Genomic DNA, 26,569 nt, shown 5'->3' with positions numbered 1-26,569 from the left:
GACTTTCTGTGTGTGCTATGGCGCGGCAAAGGCTGGGAAGCTCTGTCCCAGGGATACTCACACATGCCAGGGAGTGTTGAAGAAAGGCGATATTCCACATGGTGAACACTAGAAGCAACTGAAACAACCTTCAACAGAATATGGATCTATAAACTACAGTACATCCAAACGGAACGTCTGAACTAGAGCTATGTATTAGTCACGGCTCCATCTAACAACCATAACACTAAGAAAGAGGCTACATACAATGTTAACACCATCTATATAATGTGAGAAAACACACCAACAGTACATTGTTTAGGGACAGAAACAGTGTAGCAAAAGTAATTCCCGGACAGATACTCATCAGTGGTTTTCACCACTGAATGCACATTAGAATCCCCTGCAGAGCTCCTCGAAGTGCTAACACCCAGCGCATGGAGGGGGGTGTTTTTGGGGGGGAACCCAGGCCTGGGGCTTTAGCTCCCAGCTGAGTCACTGTACTAGAGAGGTAGAAATTCACCTCCTGAGCCCAAGGTCAGGCAAGTGGTTACCTCTGAAGGGAGAGAGGCAAATGAAAAAGGTGAAGAGAGGCCCCATTAAGCCAGGTAATGTTTTATTCCTTGTCTGAGTGGGGGTGCTGTGGAGAACAAAGGCAAAAGAAATGTAGAAAAAATTAAATCTCCTCACAACTTGCAGTCCATTGAAAAGGTGACCTGAGACAGGCATAGTGACCTTTCTCCCAGTACCCATCTGCCTCAATAATTAATACTTTGCTGGGGGCAAAGGCCTGAATAGCCTATCTCTGGGATCCTGAAAGTCTTAACACACAAAAATCCCTTTGGAAAGTTCGTTTACCTCTACCCACCCTAAATACATGTTGCCAATCATCCTCGAAACATAAGGCCCACTGAAATACATCTTTTTAAAAAGAATTTATTTATTTATTTATTTATTTATTTATTTATTTATTTATCAGATAGAAATCACAAGTATGCAGAGAAGCAGGCAGAGAGAGAGAGGAGGAAGCAGGCTCCCTGCTAAGCAGAGAGCCCATCAGGCTCTATCCCAGAACCCTGAGATCACAACCTGAGCGGAAGGGAGAGGCTCAACCCACTGAGCCACCCAGGTGCCCTGGAAATTCATCTTAAAGGTCTCATGACTAAGGGTTTACTAGACAGTAGTAAATGACCTTATCCGAATAGCAGCTAGCCCCCAAGGTCCTGGAAACCTGACGTCCAAATCCCTTTGAGACTTAGGTCACCCCTAACTGCCTCCCCACTTGAAAGTATATAACCAACCATTCCTCAGGACCTCAGTGCAGCTCTTCCTTCTCATGGAGTCTGTCCCTGACCACGTGCGTTAATAAAAACCACCTTTTTTGCACCAAAGATGCCTCAAGAATTCTTTCTTGACCATTTGCTCCTCGGCCCCAACATTTCACGTCAGGGGCATGAGGGATTTTGTTTTAGTAATCACATTTTGAAAGCTCTCAATGTATTCAGAATTTTATGGAAGAGTGCATTCTAATTTAAGCAGGAGGCATGGGGATCTCAGGGAAACTATCAGGTATGATGGTTTTCCCACATAGGACAACTGATTTCCCCACTGGTTTCCAGGGGAATGCGTGCTGATAATAAGATTAATGATTTCCTTCTTTAATCTTGTTTACATACTCCCTCATTCCAGAAACGTTAGCAAGACCAGAAACCACTGTGGAGGGGAGAGTGGGAAGGGAAGCTCTGTACTAAGGAACAGGGTTATGAAACAGGCAACCGAAACTCTTGTTAGGAGAGGTGCCACATCTACCCACGGTAACAAGGCATCAGGTAAAAATGCCACTACTGGAAGAGCCGCGCCTCTCTGGGGAGGAGTCTGGAAAGCTATACTTTGGGGGCAAGATAGAACTGCACAGCACTCACCCCCAAGGCCAAGGCAGGCCCCCTCTCCCCTGGGTGCTGCCAAGACCTGCTTCTCCAGCCCCTCACAGCACTCCTCCCTCCCCCTGGACACACCCCACCCAGGCAGGCTGCAACAGGAGTGAGCAGTCCCCACAGACTGAGTCTCCCAACTGTCGTGAACTCCACCAAAAGCCTTCCATTGTTCATGCCCTCACTTAGTCCCGTCACAACCCTGGAAAGCATTACCCCTCACAACTTTGAAAAGTGGAAACAAGCTCAGAGTCAAGCTCAAAGTCACCTCTGTCCTATTACCAGAAAATGCCACATGAGTCTACATCAGCCCAGTGCCACATACACAGCAGCTTTGACTGTAACCCTGGGACAGAACCAGGGCCCAGACCCACTCACTGCAAACTGCCCCGTTCAGGAACCGAACACACGCAGTACAAATCGCCAACAGGCAGGAGAGCACGGGGCACAAGGGAGAGTCCATCACCTACCCTAGGGCCCAGGTCCTCTCCTCGGGCACCCTTCAGGGGTTTCCAGCAGCTCAGTACCTTGCTGTTCCATGCCCTCGGAGCCCCCTGCCCCCAACTCCTCAGCCAGCAGGACACGCTCCTACACCCACTCGCCTCAGGGAGTTGCACTCGCTGCTAGGGCCTGTGTGTGGCAAACCTCACTGCAGCTGACAGGCTTCCCACCCGAAGCCCTAGGTGCAGCTGTGAGATGCGAGACGTTCAGGTTAATCTGTAGACCCAAGGGTATACCTTGGCCAACACTCGGGCCACCGGTCAGGCCGTGCGGTGTACTCACCAGGGCCAGCAGGATGGCGCTGCCTGGCTCAGGGTGGGCCAAAGACCAGACACAAAGCTGGCGATGACCCAGTATGCTGCTGCGCCCAGGCAACCTGGCCCGGGGGCTGGGCCCTCGGTGAACCAAGGCCAGCCCAGACTATGAGCCAGCAAGCCCTGAGCTCAGTGACTCTTTCTTTTTAAGAAAAGTCCCATAGCTTTTGAAAAGGATCTCTCACTTATTGAAAGGTAGCAACAAACAGTACCACCCCAGGAAGGGTAAAGCTGAAGAGTGAAAAACCGTGAGATGTCACATGGTGAGCATCTTGAGGCAGGCGGAGGGCTGGATGGAGCTCGAGCTCTAGCGGAGCCTCACAAAAATGTCCAGGGTTGAGTGCCAAAGGCAGCCCTGCTTCCCCCGGAGGGGCCATGGTGTCCAGGAAGCACCGGGGCCAGTGCAGCCTCCGCCAGCTGTTCAGAAGCCCGAGCCCAGGGAGCACCCGTGTCTCTCCCACTGTGGGATGGATGAGCCTCAGCACCGGCTTGTTCCCGGTGTGGTGTTAGGACGCAAGGAGATGAGGTTCCAACTTAGCTTCCAAGGTGACTCCGCCGCTTTTCTTGAGCCCCACCAGAGACTGGGGAGGGCGGAAGAAAAGCTACAACAATCCTGGGTTCTCAGATAAGGTCTGTTTCCTTTTGCAGCTGGGGTGCTATTGTCTCGGTCTCTACAAATACTCCCCTGGGCGATGTTGGGTGTGGCTCTGCAAAGGGGTCCTCCCACTCATAAAAAGCTCTGTGCTCTCTGAGTGAGACACGGAAGGAAGCTCTGGGGCTCCAACCTCATGTACCTGATGGCCTGGCCAGAACCCTGAGTTTCCCTGGAAGCCCAGGGAAGCAGAACCTCAAGCCTCACAGCCCAGCCTTCTCTAGGACACCAAGGGAAACAAGCTAACTAGCGCACAGCTCAAGCTTTGGGTCCCCAATCCCACCTACCTATAACAAAACTCGCCCACCCTCCCAGGGACCAACGTCCCAGGGAAGGCACGAGCATTAGCACAGCAGCCGACCTCAGAAACAGGTAAGGCAGGGTCCAGCTAGGCTGTAGTCTGGCCAGATCTTATGCAATCTCAGGCCAAAGAAGGGAAGGATGGTGCCATCCTTAAACCCCACGTGACCTGCCCCGTAAACCCAGGCAGGCAAGACTGTTTCCCTTGTCAGGCGCTCTTGGATTATTCCAGGTGGGGAGCAAGATCACTTTAAAGAATTCTTCACCTTTCACGAACATGACTTGCCATGAGGAAAAAGGAAAGAAAAACACGGACTGAATGTATGTATTTGGAATACTGCGCACCAACAGCCCCATGAGGCAGGTATCACTATACCCATGTTACCTGGCTGGCATCACCAGCTACTACACAAGAAGTGGTGACTCAGTCCAGATCTTGAGTCTCTGTCAGGCCCCCATCCCGGGAGGACAAGAGTCCAAGAAAACATTCACGTCTCTCCCTCGCTTGAGCTTCACTCCAAAGTCACAGAATCACCGCTGAGAACTGGCAAGGGACCGACCAGGACAGCTCACCCAGCCACCATTTCAGAGCTGAGGCTTAGACTTTCTCAAGGTCACAAGGCCTATCGACAACTGGGTCAGGACTACGAGTCCCCGCCCAGGTGACTCCAACTCCTCTTCACATCTCAGCTCATCTGTGACCTCCTCAGGGAAACCCTCCTTTACAACACCCCCCAGACTAGATCTGGTCTCCTGGGGGACTCACTGTCAAGGCTCCCCGCACTCTGAGACAACACGGAGCGCAGCTTGAAATCTGTAGCTGTGTGGACAATTGCCCCTGTGCCACTGGCCTTCTGAACCAGAATGAAGCCCCCGGGCCACAAGCCCGTCCCCAGAGCCTAGACGGTGGACTTACCTTCACTGTCCGTGAGCACTTCCATGCGCCCGCTGAACATGGCTTTCAGCATGGTGTCCTGCTTGGTCAGTGTCTGCATGGTGGTGTAGTAGAGCGCCCCGCCCACATTCAGCTTCACGTACTTGGAGCTGGGGCTCGTGCCCTTGAAGGAAGTGGTGCGGGTAGCAGCTGCTGGCACCGCTGAACTCACCACACTTTCTCCTGACATCTCTTCCTGCCAGTGGAGAAGACATGGGGTCACCAGAGACACGGCGCCAGGCCTGCTTTACCTCTTGCAGCCTCTGGGTTGAATCTGGCGTCCAGAGGGGTTTTGCTTGGCCCATATCTATACCACATTTAAATCTTAAAGGTGGCTCCCAAGGTTGACAACATGGGAGAGTTCACCAAAAAAGCCCCTGGATTTCGGGCTCCTCTTAAAATCAGAGGCCAGGGGAGCCTGGGTGGTTCAGTGGGTTAAAGCCTCTGCCTTCAGTTCAGGTCATGTTCCCAGGGTCCTGGGATCGAGTCTGATGGGCTCTCTGCTCAGCCAGGAGCCTGCTTCCTCCTTTCTCTCTCTCTCTCTCTGCCTGCCTCTCTGCCTACTTGTGATCTCTATCTGTCAAATAAGTAAATAAAGTCTCAAAAAAAAAAAAAAAAATCAGAGGCCAACTGGGCCCCCAGACTCCCACAACTGGTGGGAGCTGGGTTACTGGGTACCCCAAACCCCACCCGGATAGCCTCATATACTGACCTCCTCCCCTACTGACGCTGTGAGTGCAAGTTTATCACTTGATCTTGTGTCCTGACGACTTCCTTTCTGCCTGTTCCCCACATGCCAACACCCTGTACGCATACTAAAGCAGTTTCCAGCATTGCCCAAGTCTCTCCCGGTTTCCTTATTGTCACACTCAACCTCTGAACTGCAGATGAAATCAGATTTTATGAATCGAGTGCGATCCCAACTACCACTCCTTATCCTTCCTGTCAGGGGGAAGTGTTTCTCAGGACTACATGACAGACATTAAAAACACTTGGAAGCAAGTTATTACAAAATTAGAGACTTCCTGTACTAGCGCCGCCCCGAATAGCAAGATCAGATGACAGTCTTCTTAATGGCACTGCCAGCTTGTGTCCCTCTCAAAGAAATGAACATACCATCTGATTTAAGCAGGCCTATGAAAGGAGGCTGTACTCAACGAGAACATTTGTTTAACAGGTAAGGGTCTATGGCTGGAGAAGATGTCTGAGAGCGGGACGAATCTCTATGAGTCTAGGGCACAGTACAGAGGAAGTGGCCCCTGATAGCCAGGACCTGGGCCACCACTCATTTCTGGGCCTTGATGTTTCCTCCAAACAGGAACAATTCATACAGCATGTCACGATCTGACAAGGCCACTCAGTGGCTGATGGGCCAAGACATAAACAAGACTATTCTGTAATTAAGTCTGAACACAGACAAAAACAAGAACATTGCCTGAAACAGAAAAAGTGACCAAACCTTGCCATATCCCAACAAATGTGACTTCCTGCTTTTTTTTTTTTTTTTTAATTTATTTGACAGAGATCACAAGTAGGCAGAGAGGCAGGCAGAGAGAGGAGGAAGCAGGCTCCCCGCGGAGCAGGGAGCCTGATATGGGGCTCAATCCCAGGACCCTGAGATCATGACCTGAGCTGAAGGCAGAGACTTTAACCCACTGAGCCACCCAGGCGCCCCCTCCCTGCTGTTTCTTTACCAGTTAGAGCTCTAGCCCCATTTCATTCTTCCCCACCTTCAACACAGGAATTACTGAGGCCCCACCCAAGAATTAACCCTCCTTCCTGACAGCATTCAATACAGAGCAAAACCCCACTTCCCTGAACCCTTACCCACAATCACCCAAGGCAAGCCACAATCCTCTTTCTGAAATGTTCAGTGGTTCTCCCTTATTGTCACAACTATTGACTATAGGCAAAAGGGGGGGGGGGGTAGACAGGTCAAAGCTTTAAAAAACAATACCCTGATCCTGAAAAAGGATTGTTTTTTAGATTCTTTATGCCTTTCTATCTTTTCAGGATCTCCCACAATTAACATATATTACATTTATAATAGGAAAAACTCAACTGTTGTTTCTCAGTGGGAGAAGGGACTAATGATGAGTGGCAACCTGCATCCACTGATCAGTAATAGCACAGGCAAGGGCCATCCCTCTCAACCTCCGTCCACCCAAAAAGAGTGGCCGGATATCACCCACTGGGGGACTCTAGTAGGGGCCCTGGAGGAGGAGGCACAGGAAGAATGGGCTCCTGGAAAGAAAAGTGTTTTTTCAAGAAAATGTTCTTGCTTTATCACCTGGTGTGAAAGAGAAAGCAGTGACCCCTCCCTTCCAGCTTTCCTTTGAAATCAGTCCCCAGAAACCCTACACTAAAGGTTATCACCAACACTTCCCCCAGAAATACTCTGTCCACGGGAAGATAGAAGTAACTGGGGACAAGAAAGAGTTTGGTGGCGGAGGGTGAAGGCCTACAAGTGTGGCGTTTGGGGGTTTTTCAGTTAGGGAAAATTGCTCCAAAATGGAAATACTTTTTAAAGCACCCTTTCTGATCTAAATTCACACAAAAATAATGTGTTTTGGGAAATGGTCTAGTGTTTTGTAACACACCTAAGAAACAAACAAATCAAAGTATATTTCAATGTACTTTTACTTTCCAATACCTTTTTGAAAGATTATTTGCACATAGGAAAGTACCTTTTAAGTGCGTGGTTTGAGGAGTTTTGGTCAGTATATGTATCTGTTCAGCCACCACTCAGATCAAAATAGAGAACATTTTCATGGTTCCAGAAAAGCCCCTCCATGCCCCCACCAACGCCCTTCCTGCCCCCACCCAGTAGGTACCAGTTTTCATCTCTACCACTACATACAACATTTAAAATCCAAACAATGCTGGAACACAGTTACTGTTATTTCCATCTAGTAGATTGGAACAGAAGGCGCGTCCCAGAGGAGTTCAGTCACTTCCCAAAGTGCCCTGGTACTGGAGGTGGGTCAGTGACAGAGCAAGGATGTGGGCAAGTCCCATCTGGCCTTGGGCCCATGATTTTTATCAACATTCATGCTTAAAATATAAAGTGCTGGAACATATACATTGAGGAGGGAGTGCCCCACCCTCCCTTCTTTATCAAGTACAAAAAAAGCCTTGAAAAAAGATGGGAGGCAATGTGTGCCTAAGGACTTGGGTTTTGAAGTCAGACCTGAATTTAAGGGCCCAGCCCTGCCATTTGGTTGACCAGTTGTGGGAGCCTGGGCGAGTCATCTGAGTCATGTCCCGTCTATCAGACAGGGACAACAGCAGTGTCTCCCTCCCAGGATGGCCATGGGGGACGATGCCACAAAGCACTCAGCACACTGGCTCAGTGCAGATACCGCAACACAGAAGACTCAAACTATGATTATTTGAGAATGTGCTCAACGACTCCAATTATCTTCTTTCTTAAGACCATTTCCAGCTCTACCAGAACCCCACCTGAATCACTAAGAGGTAAAGGTAGAAACCATCTGGATCTAGGCTGAGACTCATTAGAATGGACAAAGAAAGCTCCGAACCTTTCCAGAGCCCACCCTTCCAAACGTCAGTCACCTCAATTCGGGAATTGCCCTTGGATAAAAGGTTCTGACTGTTCGTGTCCCTGAGCCTGCACAACACCGAGCTAAGGACACAAAGCAGCAGACAATAAGCCTCTTAAAGCAAATCTCTCTATAGAGAGCACTCCTCTCTACAGAGAAGTCCTCAGTCATTGCTACTGGAATCCTCCTTTTTTCACTTGTTTCAAAGATTTGATTTCATCGTTAATGAGGTTGGGGAGGTGGGGCAGGGGAGAGCAAGAGTGGTTATAAGAAACAAACATGGGGGGGCACCTGGGTGGCTCAGTGGGTTAAAGCCTCACCTGAGTGGCTCAGTGGGTTAAAGCAGAGGCTTTAACCGCTCCTGAGGTGTGGCCACTTCAGGCTCCAACGGAAGTGACTAGATAGGTACCAAGGCACCAGTTAAGGGCGCTGGGCTCCGTGGTGACGATACCCTGACTTCAAGCCCCTGGCATCCCTCTAGAAACCGGATGCACATCTGCCCTCCAGCTCCCTCTATTTCTTCCCCTAGCACCCCCTCGCGCCCTTATGTTTAGAAGCACCTGGAAGTCCTTTCTCCACTTTCCTGAAACCCAGAGACTGCAGTCACAACTTTCAATTTCGATTCCAGGGTCCTGGGATCGAGCCCCACATTGGGCTCTCTGCTCAGCAGGGAGCCTGCTTCCCCCTCTCTCTGCCTGCCTCTCTGCCTACTTTTGATCTCTGTCAAATAAATAAATAAAATCTTTTATTAAAAAAAAAAAAAAACCCAAACACGGCATTAATTGGTATTGGTTACCAATTCCATTCAATCAGAAGAGTTTAGTCCAGTTAGATCTCTGAGTATCCTGTTACAGATTCTCAACAGTAGCTCTCCCCTTACAAAAAAAAAACTGACATCAGGGTCCTATCCGTGTAAATTCTGATGTTAACTGGTCTGGGAATATGGCCAGGGCAACAGAATAATTTTGAACTTCCCTAGGTGATTCCAGTGTGCAGCCAAGATTGCAACCCACCGCTCTAAGTAGTTCCATGCACCTATTAATTTCATCCTCTAGGCGAAGGTCCCCAACCTCTTGTTCAATTGGCCTAGTAAATTCCTGGCCGCACGCAAAAATAAACCAAAGCATCATGAACAAAACCCAGCCCCTATCTCACAGCTTCAGACCCACAGACAGGAAGCAACTGTATACATGCTTAAAAAATAAAAATCAGGCCAAGAAGGAAAAGTGTTGACCTGAAAAGAGGCTTGAGCAAGTACAACAGGAGAAGAAGGCACCAAACCCTTCACCCTTGCTCGTTTTCCATACAGCTCTCTGCAACTGTCTCTCTTGTGTGTTGGGGGGAGATATGCATGTGGAAGGTTTGTTCAAAAGTCTGAGAAACCTTGAGTAGTCTCAGTTCCACCACTTCCTGTGCGAGGTTCAGACAAGCGTTTTTTTTTTTTTTCTTTCAGACAAGCGTTTTAACTGAGTCTTAGTTTCCTTTCTTGTAAAATAAACGTAAAGCCATAATCTTCATAATAACCTTCAGGGAATGAATGTTAAAGTACTTGACACCTAGCCCTTAGTGAACCTCAAACTTCCTTAAGACCAGAGGTCCCAGACCAGGCTGTATTACAATCACCTGGGTGCTTATAGGCCAATTCATCAGAATTGGGGGTGGGGAGGGCAGGTCAGCAGTATTTAAAAAGGTCTTCAGGGGGGCGCCTCTGTGGCTCAGTGGGTTAAAGCCGCTGCCTTCGGCTCAGGTCATGATCCCAGAGTCCTGGGATCAAGCCCCCCATCGGGCTTTCTGCTCAGTAGGGAGCCTGCTTCTCTCTCTCTCTGCCTGCCTCTCTACCTAGTTGTGATCTCTGTCAAATAAATACTATTATGAGGGGCGCCTGGGTGGCTCAGTGGTTTGAGCCTCTGCCTTCGGCTCAGGTCGTGATCTCAGGGTTCTGGGATCGAGCCCCACATCGGGCTCTCTGCTCAGCGGGGAGCCTGCTTCCCCCTCTCTCTCTGCCTGCCTTCTCCCTACTTGTGATCTCTATCAAATAAATAAATAAAAATCTAAAAAAAAATAAATAAGTACTATTATGAATAAAATTGTTCTATTAAAAAAAAAAACAAAACACTCTTCAGGTGATCTAAGGTGCAGCCCCAGCTAAAAGCCACAGAGCGAAGGTGCTTCTTTAAGCAGCTTCATCAAAGAGCCAAGGCCTTTTTGCTAATTATAAAACTTCCCCAAACTAAGGGCATTTCTACTACTCAGGAAAGTCTGCTGTTACATTTCAACCAAACTGCACCACATAGGCCACATAACCATAGTTATTATTTTGCACCCAAAACTTGCTTATAGGGCACCTACTGCTATTTCCAAGTGTCCTGCTAAATTATTTTCTCTCCCTCTGTGCAAGCTATTGGCCTCTTTCTCCCAGAGGTCCAGTGAAGAAGACATAATCATCAATCCCACTTTTTAGGGGAGAAAAACCAAAGAATCAGAACTACAAGTGTCCTCGGGACTCAGGCCCCTTTCATTACAAAGCCCAAATCAAGAAATCATTAATCTCCCACAGGGTGTGTTCAAACAGATCAAGGGAACCCACTTGCAGACTGATCAAGTAATCAGTGGGAGGGCTTGAAAATTTGGCCATTTCTAACAAGTTCCCAGGTGATGCTGCTGCTACTGCTGGTCTGGGGAGCAGTTTGAAAACCACACTGGTTTAATGCATCCTTCTCCTCAGGTGGTCCTTATCTTGCATAAAATGGAGCAAAGTCAGATACAAGTTGGCTAAGGTTTCTCGGCAGTGTCCTTGAAACTGATCTTCTCTAAAGACTGTGTTTTCCAGGAAAGACAGGAGGCAAAGAAGGAGCAAGGCGGAACTTTGGTCATTCCCACCCACGGCCAAAGGGCCATTTAATGTACAGACCCTTAAAGGATCACAAGCAAAACGAACCCTTCCCACCGCTGGACGACAGCATGACCCATTCCCAGCTCCTGAGGTGTGGTCACTTCAGGCTCCAACGGAAGTGACTAGATAGGTACCAAGGCACCAGTTAAGGGCGCTGGGCTCCGTGGTGACGGTACCCTGACTTCAAGCCCCTGGCATCCCTCTAGAAACCGGATGCACATCTGTCCTCCAGCTCCCTCTATTTCTCCCCCTAGCACCCCCTCGCGCCCTATGTTTAGAAGCACCTGGAAGTCCTTTCTCCACTTTCCTGAAACCCAGAGACTGCAGTCACAACTTTAAAAAAAAACCCCAAACGCTCCGCCCCAAGGAATCTCACGTCGCTGTCAGAACCTAACCGTTCTCTTTCGCAACACCCTCCATCCTCACTCTCCACCCCAATGTCCATCTTCGACGACCCCTCTTTGTTCTCTTCACAATCACCAATCCCATTTCCAATGAGCAGTCGACTCAGAGACACCCCCCAACTCACCCACACACAAATCTACTCCCCCAAGACCAAACGCTCTTTCCCGATCCCCAACAGCCAAGGACCACCCCACCAAATTATCCACCGAAACCCTTCCCCCACCCCCGGCCTCGCTCCCCCAATCCCCCAACCACCTCTCCCCTTTCGCGACAGCCCCTCACCGCAACTCCCCCCACCCTCGGCCCCTTCTCTACTCTGCCTCTGCGGGCTCTCCTGGCCACCCAGAGGCCCCCGTTGGTAGGCAACGCCCTCCCTACCATGAAAAGTCGGAGGACGCAGGAGTCTCCAAAACCGGACTGAGAGAGGCAGGAAACACCCAGCTCGCGCAAGCCGGGGGGAGAGGCGGGGCCGGGGCGGGAACTTCCGCTGCCGCAGCCAGCTTCCGCCCCGCAGAGGGTTCCTTCTTAAAGAGTCCGTCGTGAGCCTGCACATCGGCTGCGTTCCCTCCAGTCTCTGTGGCTGGAGTGGATTGCATCTCGGCTGGATCAAGCATTAACCCGCTCTTGAATGGTCCGCCTCTTTTCACCTTCCAAGGAGGAGGGAAAGATGCAGAGAGATCGTCCTTCCCGGGTACAGAAGCTCTGCGGAACTGTCGTTTACCGGAACTAGATAGTTGCTTCCCAGCGGAGCTCTGAGAGCGGACACCCCGGGGCAAGATGGCGGTCGATTCTCTGCCGCTGCCCCGGGTCTGGCTAAACCCAAAGGTATTGGGCTGAGACGGCGGTAGCTGCGGCCCCGACCCCGAGCGAGGGGGGCTACGAGCGGATAAAGGTCCACGGCCTGCGGGTAGCGAGTGGGAACAGGTTGTGGGTTCTCCTGGGGGGGGGGCTTTGGGGGAGATGGTCCTTCGGCCGGGTCCCTGCCTCCCCAAGTAGGAGGGCAGGTGTTGGGGACTGGCTTTCGTGTCCCGAGGGGCGGGGGTGCGGGGAAATTTCTTCGTAGCCGTTTCCACCCTTTTTCATCTCTGGGAAGTATAGACAGAGTACTGCTGGGTGAAAAAGATTTGTTATCATGGTTGTTGATCCTGAGGAAAGATGCTGGGCTCCAGAGTCACCCAAACCGGAGTTCGAGTCCTATTCATTCGCTGTATGACCTTGAGTGAATTCCCTCACCCCTCCGAGCTTCGCATTCTTGCTCTGTAAAATGGAGTAATTAGCTCGTTTCATAGAGGAGGTTGTGTAATACAGGTTTTAGTGTCTGACACTCAGCTCTCTCAGTAGAGACAGCTGGTGTAAATGATTTCAATAAGAAAAACTTGGTCGTAATCGGACTCTAACAGCCCTAGCGGCAGCCTTGCATTCTCAGCTTTTCTTTGCTGCCCTGTGAGCAACGGAGTCCCTTGGGTCTTTTCGGTTAGAAAAGTGGCTTCAAATTCGGGAGTCTAGTGACTTCTAAAAACTCATGTCCACTCTACATTTCATTTTCTCTGTGGGAGGGTAGGATTGATAATACCGTGCACCTAGATAGGCTGTACCCTTCAATAAATGATAGCTGTTATTCTTCACAGTCTGAGTCCTGTTGCCTATTTAAAAATTGTATCACTGAGACCCGGAAGAGCTGTTGAAAAGACAAAGTTAGTTAAATAGCTGTACAGTGTTTGATACACGATCTGCCCTTAACAAATGGTGGTGGTCACTAAACTTGGCTGCCCAGCTCTTCCACCATAGGAGGAAAATCCTCCTGGGCTCAGACAGTTGATGTTTATGATGCTTCACCTTTGGTTGATACCCTCTGGACTCTTTCATAATTATCCAGGAAACTGACCACATCCAGGGAAGACTGATTTTGAGCAGATACCATGGGAATATAGAAGTAGAAAAGCATCTGAGTCCAGTCTCTTAGTATTAAAATCTTGGCTCTGCCCCTTTCTAATTGTCTAACATGGACTATGGGACATAACTAAATGATCTCACACGGTTGCTGGCTTATGATATAGAAGGGACATGACACATAATGGATATTTAATCAACTTATTTTCCTTTTTGCTTTTTAAATAATTGTGGTTATCACCAACCTCTTATGTTCCTAATTTTCCACATATATCATTTTTTCCCTAACTGGATGGTAAGCTTTTTGGATTCTTTTTTTTTTTTTGGCTTGTTTTTTAAGTCTAGGTGATAACAGTAAAGCTCAGTTACATGCTATCTACTTTCAAATACTCCTTGTTAAAATCTTCCCACTCTAATCCTAATCAGAGTGTCGTGTTGACTAGGTCAAAATAGAAGAAGTGTAAATATTTCAATTCTTTTAGCACCCATAGGAGGTAGGTACTATTGTCCTCAATTTACAGATAAAGTAACTGAGGTATAGAGAGGATAAGCAATTTGGCCAAATGAGGTAGAATCAGAGTAAGAAAGAACCAAGGGTATTTTGACTCGGGTTTTTTTTTTCCTATTACGTACAGCCTTTTTTTGATTGTGTCGAAGTTTGTGTAATCCTTCATTACAGTTACTTTGAGTAAGTATTTAAAGACTTCATAATGTATTTTATTTGTTTGATGAACTTGGAGATTCTAGGCAGATAGAAGAGGTGAATAAGAAGGAGCTAGAAAAGCTGCAAAAGCTCCTCTGCAAGGTTCCCTGGGAGAAGTGAAAGTTTTGAGATAGTCTTACAGCTACTTTGTCACAGTTTGCCTATGCATCCTCCTGTTTTTCCATTGAGAAGAGGCTCCCTGTCCCCCACCCCCAAATGAGGAGCTTTCTACATGTTAAGGAATGATCATACCATTGTGCTCACGGGTAGGGCCCTCTCTTGTGCAGCTCTCAGAAGCTTGAAGCTATTACCCAATCTAAACAGGGTCATAGCCCAAATGATAGGACTGGTGAATCTTATTGTACCCAGGGATAGGACAAAATTTAATGGGTGAGAAATGTAGTGGTCCCAGCCTTATTTCCTACCCAAAGAACCTGAGTGTGCAGATGAGAGCCTCTACTGAAGTTTTGTTTTAAGATTTTATTTATTTGAGAGAGGGTGAGGGAGGACAAGCAGGGGAAGGGGCAGAGGGAGAAGCAGACTCCCTACTGAGCAGGGTGCCCCGACTCCGATGCGAGGCCAGATCCCAGGCCCCCCAGAATAGTAACCCGAGGCAAAGCAGACACTCAAATCGGCTGACCCACCCAGGTGCCCCTACTGAAGAGCTGGAAAACAAACAAACAAAATAAAACTCCTGTCTGTAAAGATAATGCATTGATTACTGTTGACTGCGCACCATCAGCCACCATGACAGGTATTTGACATACATGATCTCATTTGGTTGTCCTTAGCCTCCACCATTAAAGAGATGAAGGCAGAAAGCCTCTGAGGCATCTCTCTCCAGCACCTGGCAGAGCTGGGGACCAGCTCCAGCTCTGTTACTCCAAAGCGGGTGTGCTTCTCAGTGCCATGCTGCCTCATCATGTGTGTTCTGCAGAAAATTTAGAAAACAGCCTGGTTAAGGAAGCAGAACTTCCTGTAATCCCTCTGCCTCAAAACAACTGCCCTCAACTTGTTGGTGTGTTTCTTTTTCCCAGCTTTGTGCCTCTGTGTGCACATGCATTTTTCTTTTTCATTATGTAACTGGGATCATATGGATCCACAGCCAGCTCTTTTTTCATTTCTCCAGCATAAACATTTTTCTTATGGTTAAAAAATCTCAAACATAATTTTCAATGGCTGTTTAACATTCCCTTCTCCTGTTCTTGCTTACTGTCATAAAGCAAGTACAGCTTTCATTCAGCTTCTCTGGGCTTGTTTTCAGTCTATTCCCTTTAGGCTGAAGGCCTGGGGTGATATCAGACATTAAATAAAAAGGACACTAGTGTTTAAACACTAGTTTAGTGTTTCAAACCAGAGGTATTTTTTTAAATTATTTTATTTGGTGAGGAAGTTATAGGATGCCCTATCTATAACACTTAACCCTGAATCTGGATTTTTTTTTTTTCCTTCTGCTTTTGCCAGAAAAGACAAGCTCCTCTGAAGCAAGAAGCTGCCCTCAGTTGTGAGTCCTTGACAACATCACTAATGATTACCTGGCATTTCTGTATCACAGGCAGGTCCTCAGGTGAGCTCTCCAGGCTTCTGCTGGGCAGAGAGAGCAAGTGATTCAGAAGAGTGTTATCTTTTCCTCCTCTGCCTTCTTCCCCTCCCTCCTGTGATCAGGTCGGCTTTGTTTATTTGTTTTGACAGTTATTGATGAGAGATCCATGTGTTGGGAAAGCCTTGTTTAATAGATGTGAATTACTGTCGAAAAGGGACCACTGAGACCCCTCACTAGGTTGATCTGGCAGGAGCCCTGAATGAGCTTTTTATTTATTTATTTATTTATTCATTCATTCATTCATTCATTTATTTATTTATTTTTAAGATTTTATTTATTTGTTTGACCAACAGAGATCACAAGTAGGCAGAGAGGCAGGCTCCCCGCTGAGCAGAGAGCCTAATGTGAGGCTCTATCCCAGGGCCCTGGGATCATGACCTGAGCCAAAGGCAGAGGCTTTAACCCACTGAGCCACCCAGGTGCCCTAAGCTTTTTGTTCTTGATGGTGTTTTCACCTGGGCACTGCTTTGAGGGAGGTAACACAGTAAAGAGATTGTTTCCCAGGGAGGTATGGATTTCTGAGTAATCCATTTCAGTCGTTTTGTCAGCTGGGCTGATTATATATTTGGGACAGAATGACAGTTTTCAAGCCTCCAAAGAAAACCTCTCAGTGTGGGAGCCTCCATGGACCAGTGTTGTGTACACTAGGCTGATAGCCAAACCTGCCACTTTGGGAAAAGACAGTTACTGGTAACTTAGATAAAAATGTAATGGATATTGGTGAGTGCTGTGAAGTGTGTAAACCTGGCGATTCACAGACCTGTACCCCTGGGGATAAAAATATATGTTTATAAAAAATTAAAAATTTAAAAAAAAAATGTAATGGATAATTGAGAAGCTCTGTCCAAATCATGACAGTCAGTCGATGGCAGAGTTCTGGCCCAGAGTCTTCATCAGCCCATGGCAAGATGGGATCAGTAAGGATGGCAGAATAAATTGTACATAAAAACAAATACATTCAATTAACAGATTGTTTTGCATTCTGGAATCACATTTAGCTTTTTTAGCATTAAAAAGAGCCTTTGTCCAGAAAGATTAAAGGTTTCTTTTGTGGTGGGCACAAAATAAGTGCCAGTAAATATTTGTCGAGTGAATGGCTGAATGAAATAATGACAGTAAATAATTGTTTGATTTTTTTTTTTTTCTTTTCCCCTTCCAAGTCTTAACTTGGCAAAAATAAATTTGACTGCTCAGTGTTAGACTGTTTCAGAGAATTCGATTATCTAGGAACCTTTGACCTGGAGGATGCCTGGTTTGCATTAGAGCGTTATGGATGGAATTGATTCATGCCTTGTTCATCTGTTAAACGATTACAGAGCCCATACCCTATGGCAGATTTTGTGCTCTTTCTTTTAAGCAGATGTAATTATTTAATACAGGAAAGAGCATGGTTGGTCTAGATGAGTTGCATGAAAAGAGCCAGTAGGAAGTTGGGACTTGTGCCAGGAGAGCTATTAGCCTTTTTGGAGAATACAGAAAGGTCCCAAGTAGCTCTCTGTTGCCCCAGTGCCTGCCCACCCTTGGCTCCGGAGCCCCTTCCTGTGCGTGTGTTTCCTATAATGGCCTACAGAGGCCGCTCACCATTTTCCCCACAGGGTTTGTGCAAGTTTGCAAACATGTTCACCGTTTCTCAGACCTCGAGAGCATGGTTCATTGATAGGGCCCGTCAGGCCCGAGAGGAAAGGCTCGTGCAGAAGGAGCGGGAACGGGCAGCTGTTGAGATTCAGGCCCATGTTCGGAGTTTCCTGTGTCGGAGCCGGCTGCAGAGAGAAATCAGGTGGGTGCCAAGGGCTCAGCACATTCTCCCTTGCTCCCAATTAATAGCAAGAAAAGATGGTGTTTTCTCTTACAGTTCTTGAAAAGTCTTCCAGCTGCTGTGAGCTAATATAAAATGTCTTTTTTTTTTCTTATCCTTCCCTCCCCAGGAGAGAGATCGATGAGTTTTTTAAAGCAGATGATGCTGAGTTCAGTAAAAAAAGTGCACTTTGTATTTTTAAGATTGCCAGGAAACTGCTGTTCCTGTTCAGAATTAAAGAGGATAATGAGGTAAAATAATAATAGTGAACACTCTGCTTACCCATTGGCCAGATTTTTTTAAAGTATTTTATAAATACTAATTCATTTAGCCCTTACAGCGAGACCATGAAGATAAACTCTGGGATTGCCACATCCTGCCCTTTCTGTGTTCTTAGGATGTGTTTTGTGGGCATTGTGGTCAGTGCTTCTGAGAATCATCACTGTTCTTTTTCACATTAAGTATGATAAGCTCTTGGAGTCAGATGTAAACTGGGAGCCAGGCAGGTTAGGAAAATGTGTGAAAGAAGCCATTTACAAAACAACAGAATTCCTAGTGAGCAGTAGCCAGAAGGGAGGTGATGGTGATGGGGGATGGTGAGGACATTAGAGGGAGCGATGGGGTCCAAGGCATGCCCACTCAAGGTGGGTAGCCACTCTGGGGCTGCAGCCAGTGGTGGACTGCTACTCTCCTTTGAAGAGGAGGTACTGGAGATCCTGTGCCTGCTTGTAAGAATTGGTAGCTAATTTGAAATTCCTTTCAAATCCTATAAACCAAACAAAATGTTCTGGTTGCACCTTTGGCATTAGAGTGATCAGCCCAGAGCAGCAAGTTGTCTGTTCCAGTACACCCGATAGCATTGAGGAGTGCCTCTGTGCTCCCAGGGGTTAGGCATTCATTACTGCAAAGCATTCCATTGTGCCAGACCCTCCTGAAGGTACTGGGGGCCCGGAAGGAAACAAGATGGGCAACGTCTCTAACCCCGTGGAGCCTGTAGCCTAGAGAGATGCAAAAGTATGCTGGCAGTGGACACACAGACACATAGATGAGGACAGACAGGTGAAGTGAGGTGACCACTGTTGACAGAGGAAACTATAGCTCTGGGTAATGAGGTGGCGGCCCTGGACCATAGCACTTTTGAGGGTGGATCCAGGGTTGGTATAGACAGTGTAATTTAGTTTCCACTTTCCTTCCTTTTGCATTTCAAGAGAAAAGTGATGATGTGACAGTTTGAGGGGCAGAAGTCTCTGTCCGTGGTGCTTACAGAATGGCCCCTGGGAGAGCTCCACTCGGGTGACAGATGCCAGTCTGCAAAAGTGCAGGCCCAGATTGCCAGGTTGATTTCATTTTTGCAAAGGAGCCCCAGTCTAAAACGCACGTGTCAAGCTCATCCAGCCTGTGGGCCACCAGGCTGAGAGCCTTCCATTAGCCTCTCCGATCGTGTTTTTGTATCTGTGAGAGGGAATTCAATATGATTACACATGTGAGTCCCCTGGCACCATGTGAGTGCCTACATGTGACAGGTTCCCATGGGACTCCTGCCTTTTTCCCATCTCAGCATTGGTTGTGGAGTGTATAACCCCCACTCTGCCTCTTTGCAGAGATTCGAGAAGTTGTGTCGCTACATCCTGAGCAGCATGGATGCTGAGAATGAGCCCAAGGTAAGCGGGATGGGAGCTGGGAAGTCTCCCAAAAGTTCTCAGGCCAGTCTCTTGGCTCTAAAGATCCCTGCTGAATGTTTGGATTTTGTTGGGTGTGGCTTTGCATAGGCACACAGAGCCCTGTATGTCCGTAACAGCTCGAAACATTAACGAACTGTAACTGATTTTTTTTTTTTTTAAGTCTCTTCATTATCCAAGAGCTATGGTCTGCTCTTACTGCTTACTCAAGATACCAAATTCCCTTCCTAGGCTATTCTATCCCTAGGTTTAGTGTTAAAATAAATCCTACTCGCTGCTTATTCACCTGTTCATCTCCATTGCCTTCTCCGGCATTGGAGCTAGCAAACGGGTCCCCTTCCAGTAGCTACAACATATGTGTTTTGGTCTCCATGCCTGCCCATTACATTTCTCTCTCTCCTGCTTGTAGGTGTGGTATGTGTCCCTGGCCCTTTCCAAGGATCTCACCCTCCTGTGGATTAAACAGATCAAACATATTCTTTGGTGTTGCTGTGAGTTTCTTGAGCAGCTCAAGGTAAAAACAAAACAAGACACCTGTGAATATACCCTCTTACTGGAGGCCTTTAGTACATGTTTTGAGAGTCCTCGTGATTCCTTCATAGGTTATTCCGTTGAAAGTTTGTCTGAGTCTATTAAGAAATTATTAGAGCCCTTGTTCTGAAAGAGAGCGAGTTAGATCCTGTTATCAGAATGAGCCTTTCTTTTCTGTGCAATATTTTGACCATTGGCCTGCGCTTACTACAGTCTCCGATCCCTGGAAATCTGTTGGCTTTCTTTCTGTTCTTTTGACACAACAGATAATTTATTGCTTATATTACTGTATCAGTCAGGCCTTTTGTTGCAAGTGCAGATAGCAGACATCAGTGCAGCCAGTAATACATACAAGCTAAGTGAGAAAGAGACCGTCTTTGATAGAATATTCTCTGTAGCATGGCAGCCAGGGATGACCAGAACCAGGAACTTCTAGGGTTCTCTTTACCCTTTTCTCTCATCCCTGCTCCCTTTCGAAATCGTGGTAGCCAGCAGTTCTGACCTCACATCCTTACCCTGTCTTGACCACAAGAAAAGTGAGGACTCCCCCATTGGTTTAGAAATCTGGGAGGACTGATAAAGGCACCCTGAGAACCTGATCTCAACCTTGAGCTAGTCGCAGTGGCAAGAAGGATGGGGTACTGCCACTGGCCCTTCCTGGTCCTGTACTCACACTTGTGTTAGGAGAATGTGGGCAAGGGTGTGAGTCGTTGGAAACAGCAGACATTTTCACTTTGCACAATGGGGGGAGAGGTTTCAGGGGCAGAGGCTTAGCAGTGACTCAGGTCGTAGCAGAGTGATAGAGTAGAGGTCTCCAGAGCCCCCAGTGATCGGTTGCTAGCCCTCTCCCTCAAGGCACTTGTGAATGACTCACTCAGCCTTGACCTGGCAACAAGCATGAATTGTGGTTATAATAATAGCCAGTATTCCATAGAGTTACCTGTGTGCCGGGCACTGTTCTTTGTGCCTTATATACTTTAATCCATTCATTTCTAACAAGTTATGGAGAAAGCAGTGGTCCTACTCCTTTGTCAGCAGCCAAGGAAACGAGTACAGAGAGGGTAAGCAACTTGGCCTAAATAAATCACTCAGCTAGGAAGTGGTAAAGCTAGCCATCTGAGCCCAGAGTCCCTGTTGTATTCAGTTGGATTTCTGCATTGCAGCTTCAGTGTACACGCATGCATACATGTCTGCGTACGAACATACACAGCAAGCTAGCTCCAGTCAGCCTGTTTTCCAAGAATTCTCTTCTCCGTTCCCAAGAGCACTTCAGATTCCATGCTTGAGCACTAGTGTGCCAGCATCTCTGTCCATTAATTCCCAAAGGGGTCACTTCCCAGGAGGAAAAGGATAAACTCGGACAGTCCTGACTCCCTTATCGGAGGCCAGTCTGCATCCAGGCCAGTTGTGCATGGATGCTTGGCTGTGGGAGACGGGAGGGCTTGTGTCTCATCTCAGTTTTTTTATTGTTTCCAGCCCGAAATTTTACAGGACTCCAGACTCATCACGCTGTACCTCACGATGCTCGTCACTTTCACAGACACTTCAACATGGAAAATTCTCCGCGGGAAAGGTCTGTGGGACTTGCTACAAAACCTTTCCCACGTGGCATTTGCATAGTGAGCCTGGGGAACTTTCACCTTCTTAAGAAGCATGTTTGCTGCCATAGGTCTCAGGAAGAGACCTAAAACCCTACAAATGAAGATGCCCTTGGCACTTCCATCAGATGGTGTTTGCAGTATCCAGAATTTGTTCAGTGTTCTAATAATTTCTCCTCTCTTTGCATTTATATTCAAAGGCTTGGTCCCTCTAATCTCGTTTTTGAAAACTCCCCTAGCATCTCAGTCTCCAATTGACAATATTTGCTTGACCTTGTCATTCACATCAGGATCACTGAGAGCAAATAATTCTGTTTTGCCCGTGAACTTTGTGTCTTGAAGCTGCCTCCTTTTCCCCAGAGGGTGGGCTGAGCCTTACATGTTTCGTATATTCACTTCATCCTTCCGTTCGGCTAATCGCCTTCTCGGTGCCAGATACCATGCAGGCGCCAGAGAGACCGAGAAGATCGCTGCCCTCAAGGGGGTTTAGGAGCCAAACAACTGTGTGTCTGCCCTTCCTCACAACTCTGGGGAGTCTGGTGAGGAGGATGGACCCCAAAGGGAAGTCACGGACCTGTGACCATATGTGCAAATAAGCAGACTGTACCTGTGAACATATACGTGTGGCCAGTGGTGCTTGGAAGGAGTGCTACAAGAGGGGAGAGCGTTCAGTGGGTCAGGGAGGACCTGCCTTACTACTGTGTCTGGGGCTCAGGCTCCCCTGCAGGAGCCATGTCTGAACTAGGAGCTGGAGGGAGGGTTAGCGTTCAGAGCCAAGGGGAGGGATAACACCTTGAGAGCCGAGGCAACTGTATGTGCAGAGGCTCCCAGCCAGGAAGGAGGGGTAATTTTAAAGCAGGGGATTTGGTGGGTGGTTTAACACTGGGTGAGTTCTGTCCTTGAGTTCCAGGGAGCTCTGTCCCGGTGCAGGGAGAAGGCAGCCACAGAGAGCAGAGGGTGCCGGGCCCTCAGAGGGAATTAGGAAGGGTGCTACAGGCCCTCTGTGTTACCTCTGGCCAGGGAAATGATAGGACTCCTCGCCTAAGAGGGGACACCTGAGCTGGACCTTCTGGGAGAGAGAATTCTGGCAATTGGTCTCTCCCTGTACATTGGGACCAAACCAAAGATGGGAGTAGGAAAGCAAGCCAGAGAAAATCTACTTTCCACTTCCTTTGTGGCCTCGGGCCTGGGCCGTGATGTTCTGTCCCACGTATAAACGGTTCACAGTAAGGCCAGTGCATTTCTTCTCAGACTTTTTTTCTTTTTGTTCATTTAGGGGAGAGTCTTCGGCCAGCCATGAACCACATTTGTGCAAACATCATGGGACATCTCAACCAGCGTGGGTTTTATTCCGTGCTGCAGGTTTGTGACCCCATGCCTTATCATGGGACCTTGTTCTTCCCTACCTGAACTTGGATTTTTGCGACTGATTTCTTTGGCCTATCTGGTGCCTTCCCCACAGAAACCTTTTCGCAAGAGGAGTTTAAGGCCTGGCATCCTGTCCCTTCCCCTGCCTTGAGTTTGTGTCAGGTTTGTGTCAGGGGAGGACAGTGGCCCTGGGATCCCTCTATTGTGCTCCATCTTTGGCTCCAGGAATAACCCAGTCACTTGACATTTAAAGTCGGGAATGACACCTCAGGGCTTGGTTCCCTTGGGTTCCTTCTTGGGTGGTGTCTGGAATTACTTTTCTTGCTGTGTCCTCAAACACCTTCTGTCCACACTGCGCTTTACTGTGCCAGCTCACACCCCCCAGGGAATTGTCAGAACTCTAACCACTGTTTAAAAACACTTTGGGATTGTTGAGTTTAAGAAGTAGCATTGATCTAGCCCTTCCTTCTGCCTGGTACTGAGATGGGCCGGCTCCTTCCTGATTGGGTTGCCTTTTCTCCTCACACAAATCCTGTGAGCTGGCTTACTGGCCAGAAGTGGTATCATCAGCCATTCATCTCCATGAGAGAAGCTTCTGGATCCCAGAATACAGGAAGAACACACAAATGAGATTTAAGTCTGGTATTTTCACTGGCTGTAAACTTTTTTAGCTCTTTATTATTTCAAAATTTTAAATATGATATTGAGAGTTGGTGTGGTGTCATGAAGGCGATAACCCTTAGTTTGCTCTCCCTTCTTTTCAGAAGAATTTTCAGAAAAATTCCAATAGAGTTTTTTATCAGAAGCCCTCATTTTACTTCCACGCTGCTTTTTTACATGCATGTGAATATATAATCAGCGTTGTCCCCTGACCAGTTGAAGTGTTCTTTTTCAGGTACTGTTAACCCGTGGCCTGGCGAGACCCCGGCCTTGTCTGTCCAAAGGCACTTTAACTGCAACCTTTTCTCTAGCACTGCGGTAAGTAGCAGACACCGGCTGAAGGGTTGGCACGCTTCGAGAGGCTTGCTTCTCTTGCTTTCCTTTTCTCCTATTCCTTATGTTCAGTTTGGGCTTACCTGCTTTATCAGAATTCACCGGAAGTGTCATTCTTCAATGGTGACCATCTGTGGCAGCTCTTCTGTCTGTGTCCCTGAGGTTTTGGCATCATGATTCGAAGGAAGCTTTTCTCCCCCCCCCCCCCCCCGCCCAATCGAAGGAAGCTTTTCAAAGTGAATTGCTTTCATTGTGCCAAGGGCCCAAGATACAAGCATTTGTCCTTTTGAGCTTTTAATTGATAGAACCCGAGAGCTGGAGGAGGCCCAGCAAAGGGCCAAGCAGAGGGTTAAGAGAGTAGTGTTGTGAACACGGGTTTAAAATGTTCGAATCTAGAGGCCCAGAGAGGAGGTGCTGTTTGCCTTCACTTAAGAGATAGAAAATACATAAGAAGCTAACTAGTTCCCTGTGGAAATGATGCCTGCAATTCTGAGAATCATCAGGTACACAGAGCTGGGTCTGTTTGGGTCCGGAACTTTCTTAAACTGTCAAAAGCAGCACTAACTTGGGGGAAGAGGTTAATAAGGTAACCCAATAACCTTAATCCTCAAGGTAATAATAAACTTAGGGCAGAGGGAGTGTTGTGATCAAATCAGCTTGGTAGAGTGCCCTGCTCTGCCCCCCTTGCTAATCCACAGGGCACTTAACCACGGGAAGCCCTCGACAAGTCTGGCGGTTCAGGAACCTTTGGGCTTGTTTAATCTGATGTTGGCCCAAACCTTCCTGAATGTGCAATAACCTCGCCTGATTTTTCAGTGCTGGAGTGTGTCTGTTAATGGTCCTTTTCTACGGAATACTGTTTTGGAAAATGATCTTCTAGAGGATCAGTTGGCACATTGTTTCTGTAAGAGGCCAGCTTCTACACATTCTCGGTTCTGTGGGCCACACGGTGTCTGTCATAGCCACCCTGCCATTGCAGCACACCACAGCCTAGACAATACATACCGAAGCGACAAGGGCCTGTGTTTTAATAAAACTGTATTTAGAAAAATATGCGGTGGGCAGAATTTGGTTTGTGAACCATATGTGAGCCACTGGTCAAGACTGTGCTGTCCGCTGATCCCCAGGGGCTGTTAGAAATACATTAGAATTAAGAATTCAGTTCCTTGTTTTTCCATGTTTCAAGTGCTTCCGGGCCACATGTGACTAAGCAGTGATGACCTTACTGGACCACACAAATAAGGAACATTCCCATCATCATGGAATGGTCTAGAACAGCCTGGTCCAATAGAAATATAGTAAGAACTGCATTTAAAAAGTCCAAAAAAGGGGAAAATTAAATCTTATGTAATTTTATTACATAATCTATTTTATGTAAACAAGTATATCTAGAATATAATCATTTCTACATGAAGTCAGTGTTTTTAGATTATTTATTTTAGTTATAAACTTAATAATTTCTTTTTGGGGCACCTGGGTGGCTCAGTGGATTAAAGCCACTGCCTTCGGCTCAGGTCATGATCCCAGCGTCCTGGGATCAAGCCCCACATCGGGCTTTCTGCTTAGCGGAGAGCCTGCTTCCCCCCACCACCACTGCCTGCCTCTCTGCCTATTTGTGATGTCTCTCAATTAAAAAAAATTAAAACCCATCAAAAAAAAATAATTTCTTTCTTTTCATACTGAGTCTTTGAAACTTGGGGTGGATTTTATACTTACAGCCTATCTGTCGCTGAACTAACCACATTTTAAGTGCTCGGAAACCACACGTGGCCACTGGCTACTGCGTTGGACAGCACGTTTCTAGAGGGGAGATCCTTAAGACAGAGGAGCAAGTGTCAGCCAGTGATGCTATAATTAGTTCAGAGGTAGACCAGGTTATCTAGTAAATTATACCTTCCTCGCAGACCTTGAAAGGAGTTCTATTTAATGAGTCATAGGATGTAGGTAGAAGCAGGTTTTCCAGCCGGAGGCTTCCTGCAACTTCTTTTCCTGAGTCCCCTTCTGGGGCGGCTCATTCCAGTATCACCCACCCTCTGCTCTGTCAGGGACAGCAAAGGGCTGACACATGGATGCCTGAGCTCTGGGGCAGCAGCAGCTCTGCCTCCTCCTCTTTCTCCTGAGAACACAGATCTTTCCTTCTGTTCCAGCGTCCCTCCCCCGCCCCGAGAGGGTAGTAATTCATGGTGTAATTCACCAAGAGGGTCACAGCCAGCTGTTCCAGCATGTTTCTTCTCCCTTAAGAATACAGTGGCATCCAGCGTTTTAGGTTTTTTCACCCCCTACTATAGACTTGTAGTCTATACTCAAGTCTATACTCACTTGTAAAGGCCGGGCTGCTCTAAAGCTCTTTTCTTCAACAGTGCGCCTTTCCCCCCCGCCCCCGAATATCTGTATGTAATTGAAAATGACCAGGAATATCTGTATGTAATTGTAACTGTATGTATCTGTATGTAATTCTAACTGTATCAAAATATCTGTATGTAATTGAAAATGTTATCTCTTTTAAAATGAGATATCTAATGAATTTTTCATACTAGAGTATACTACTAAAAGTCTGCAAAATTATAAATGGTATGTTTAGATATGATCACCAAATCTTATGCTGCAAATAGCTAACATTCATGGGCCACATGATTTTTTTAAGACTTCTGCTCACATTAACTGACTACTCACCATATTCTCCAATCTCAGTTTTATAGGTGAGGAAGCTAAAGCCCAGAGAGGTTAAGCCATGTGCCCCCAGTCACACTGCAGGAAGTGGCAGGCCCAGGAGTTAAACCCAGGCTGCCTGACTCCAGAGCCCATGCTCTCTACTCCTTGTTCTTTACACTTGCCTACTTGCCTCACCTACTGGACACATTTTTTTATTCTAGGTACAATATATGTTGAATTTGTGGCATGTGGGAACTTTCTCAAATTCTCCTCATTTCATTTATA

The 26,569-nt window shown here is 47.3% G+C and overlaps 2 protein-coding genes across 13 annotated transcripts in view; one reads left to right on the top strand and one right to left on the bottom strand.

The window, feature by feature from the left end:
• KCTD10 (potassium channel tetramerization domain containing 10) overlaps nucleotides 1-11,968 on the bottom strand; it is a 28,379-nt gene extending 16,411 nt beyond the window's left edge. Inside the window, exons 1-2 of one of the 2 annotated variants that reach the window (XM_082700121.1) lie at nucleotides 11,851-11,968; nucleotides 4,594-4,807 (exon numbers count right to left, since the gene is read on the bottom strand). In XM_082700121.1, coding sequence (XP_082556247.1) covers nucleotides 4,594-4,807; nucleotides 11,851-11,853 — 217 coding nt within the window. In that variant the 5' untranslated portion in view covers nucleotides 11,854-11,968. The remainder of the gene's footprint in view (nucleotides 1-4,593; nucleotides 4,808-11,850) is intronic. The other variant, XM_082700122.1, reaches the window with a different exon arrangement.
• A 206-nt stretch (nucleotides 11,969-12,174) lies between these two features.
• Nucleotides 12,175-26,569, top strand: part of UBE3B (ubiquitin protein ligase E3B) — a 50,876-nt gene continuing 36,481 nt past the window's right edge. Inside the window, exons 1-10 of one of the 11 annotated variants that reach the window (XM_082700088.1) lie at nucleotides 12,214-12,379; nucleotides 13,998-14,050; nucleotides 15,530-15,632; nucleotides 17,264-17,445; nucleotides 17,594-17,714; nucleotides 19,065-19,124; nucleotides 19,552-19,656; nucleotides 21,150-21,246; nucleotides 22,548-22,633; nucleotides 23,535-23,617. In XM_082700088.1, coding sequence (XP_082556214.1) covers nucleotides 17,285-17,445; nucleotides 17,594-17,714; nucleotides 19,065-19,124; nucleotides 19,552-19,656; nucleotides 21,150-21,246; nucleotides 22,548-22,633; nucleotides 23,535-23,617 — 713 coding nt within the window. In that variant the 5' untranslated portion in view covers nucleotides 12,214-12,379; nucleotides 13,998-14,050; nucleotides 15,530-15,632; nucleotides 17,264-17,284. Of the gene's footprint in view, nucleotides 12,397-13,997; nucleotides 14,051-15,529; nucleotides 15,633-17,263; nucleotides 17,446-17,593; nucleotides 17,715-19,064; nucleotides 19,125-19,551; nucleotides 19,657-21,149; nucleotides 21,247-22,547; nucleotides 22,634-23,534; nucleotides 23,618-26,569 lie in introns of those variants that run through there. The other 10 variants (XM_082700091.1, XM_082700085.1, XM_082700090.1 and 7 more) reach the window with 10 other exon arrangements.

Source organism: Mustela nivalis (genome assembly GCF_964662115.1).
Source record: "Mustela nivalis genome assembly, chromosome: 14".
NCBI classification, from domain to species: domain Eukaryota; kingdom Metazoa; phylum Chordata; class Mammalia; order Carnivora; family Mustelidae; genus Mustela; species Mustela nivalis.
The sequence above is the reverse complement of the archived record's forward strand: the minus strand, read 5'-3'. Positions and strand labels throughout refer to the sequence as shown.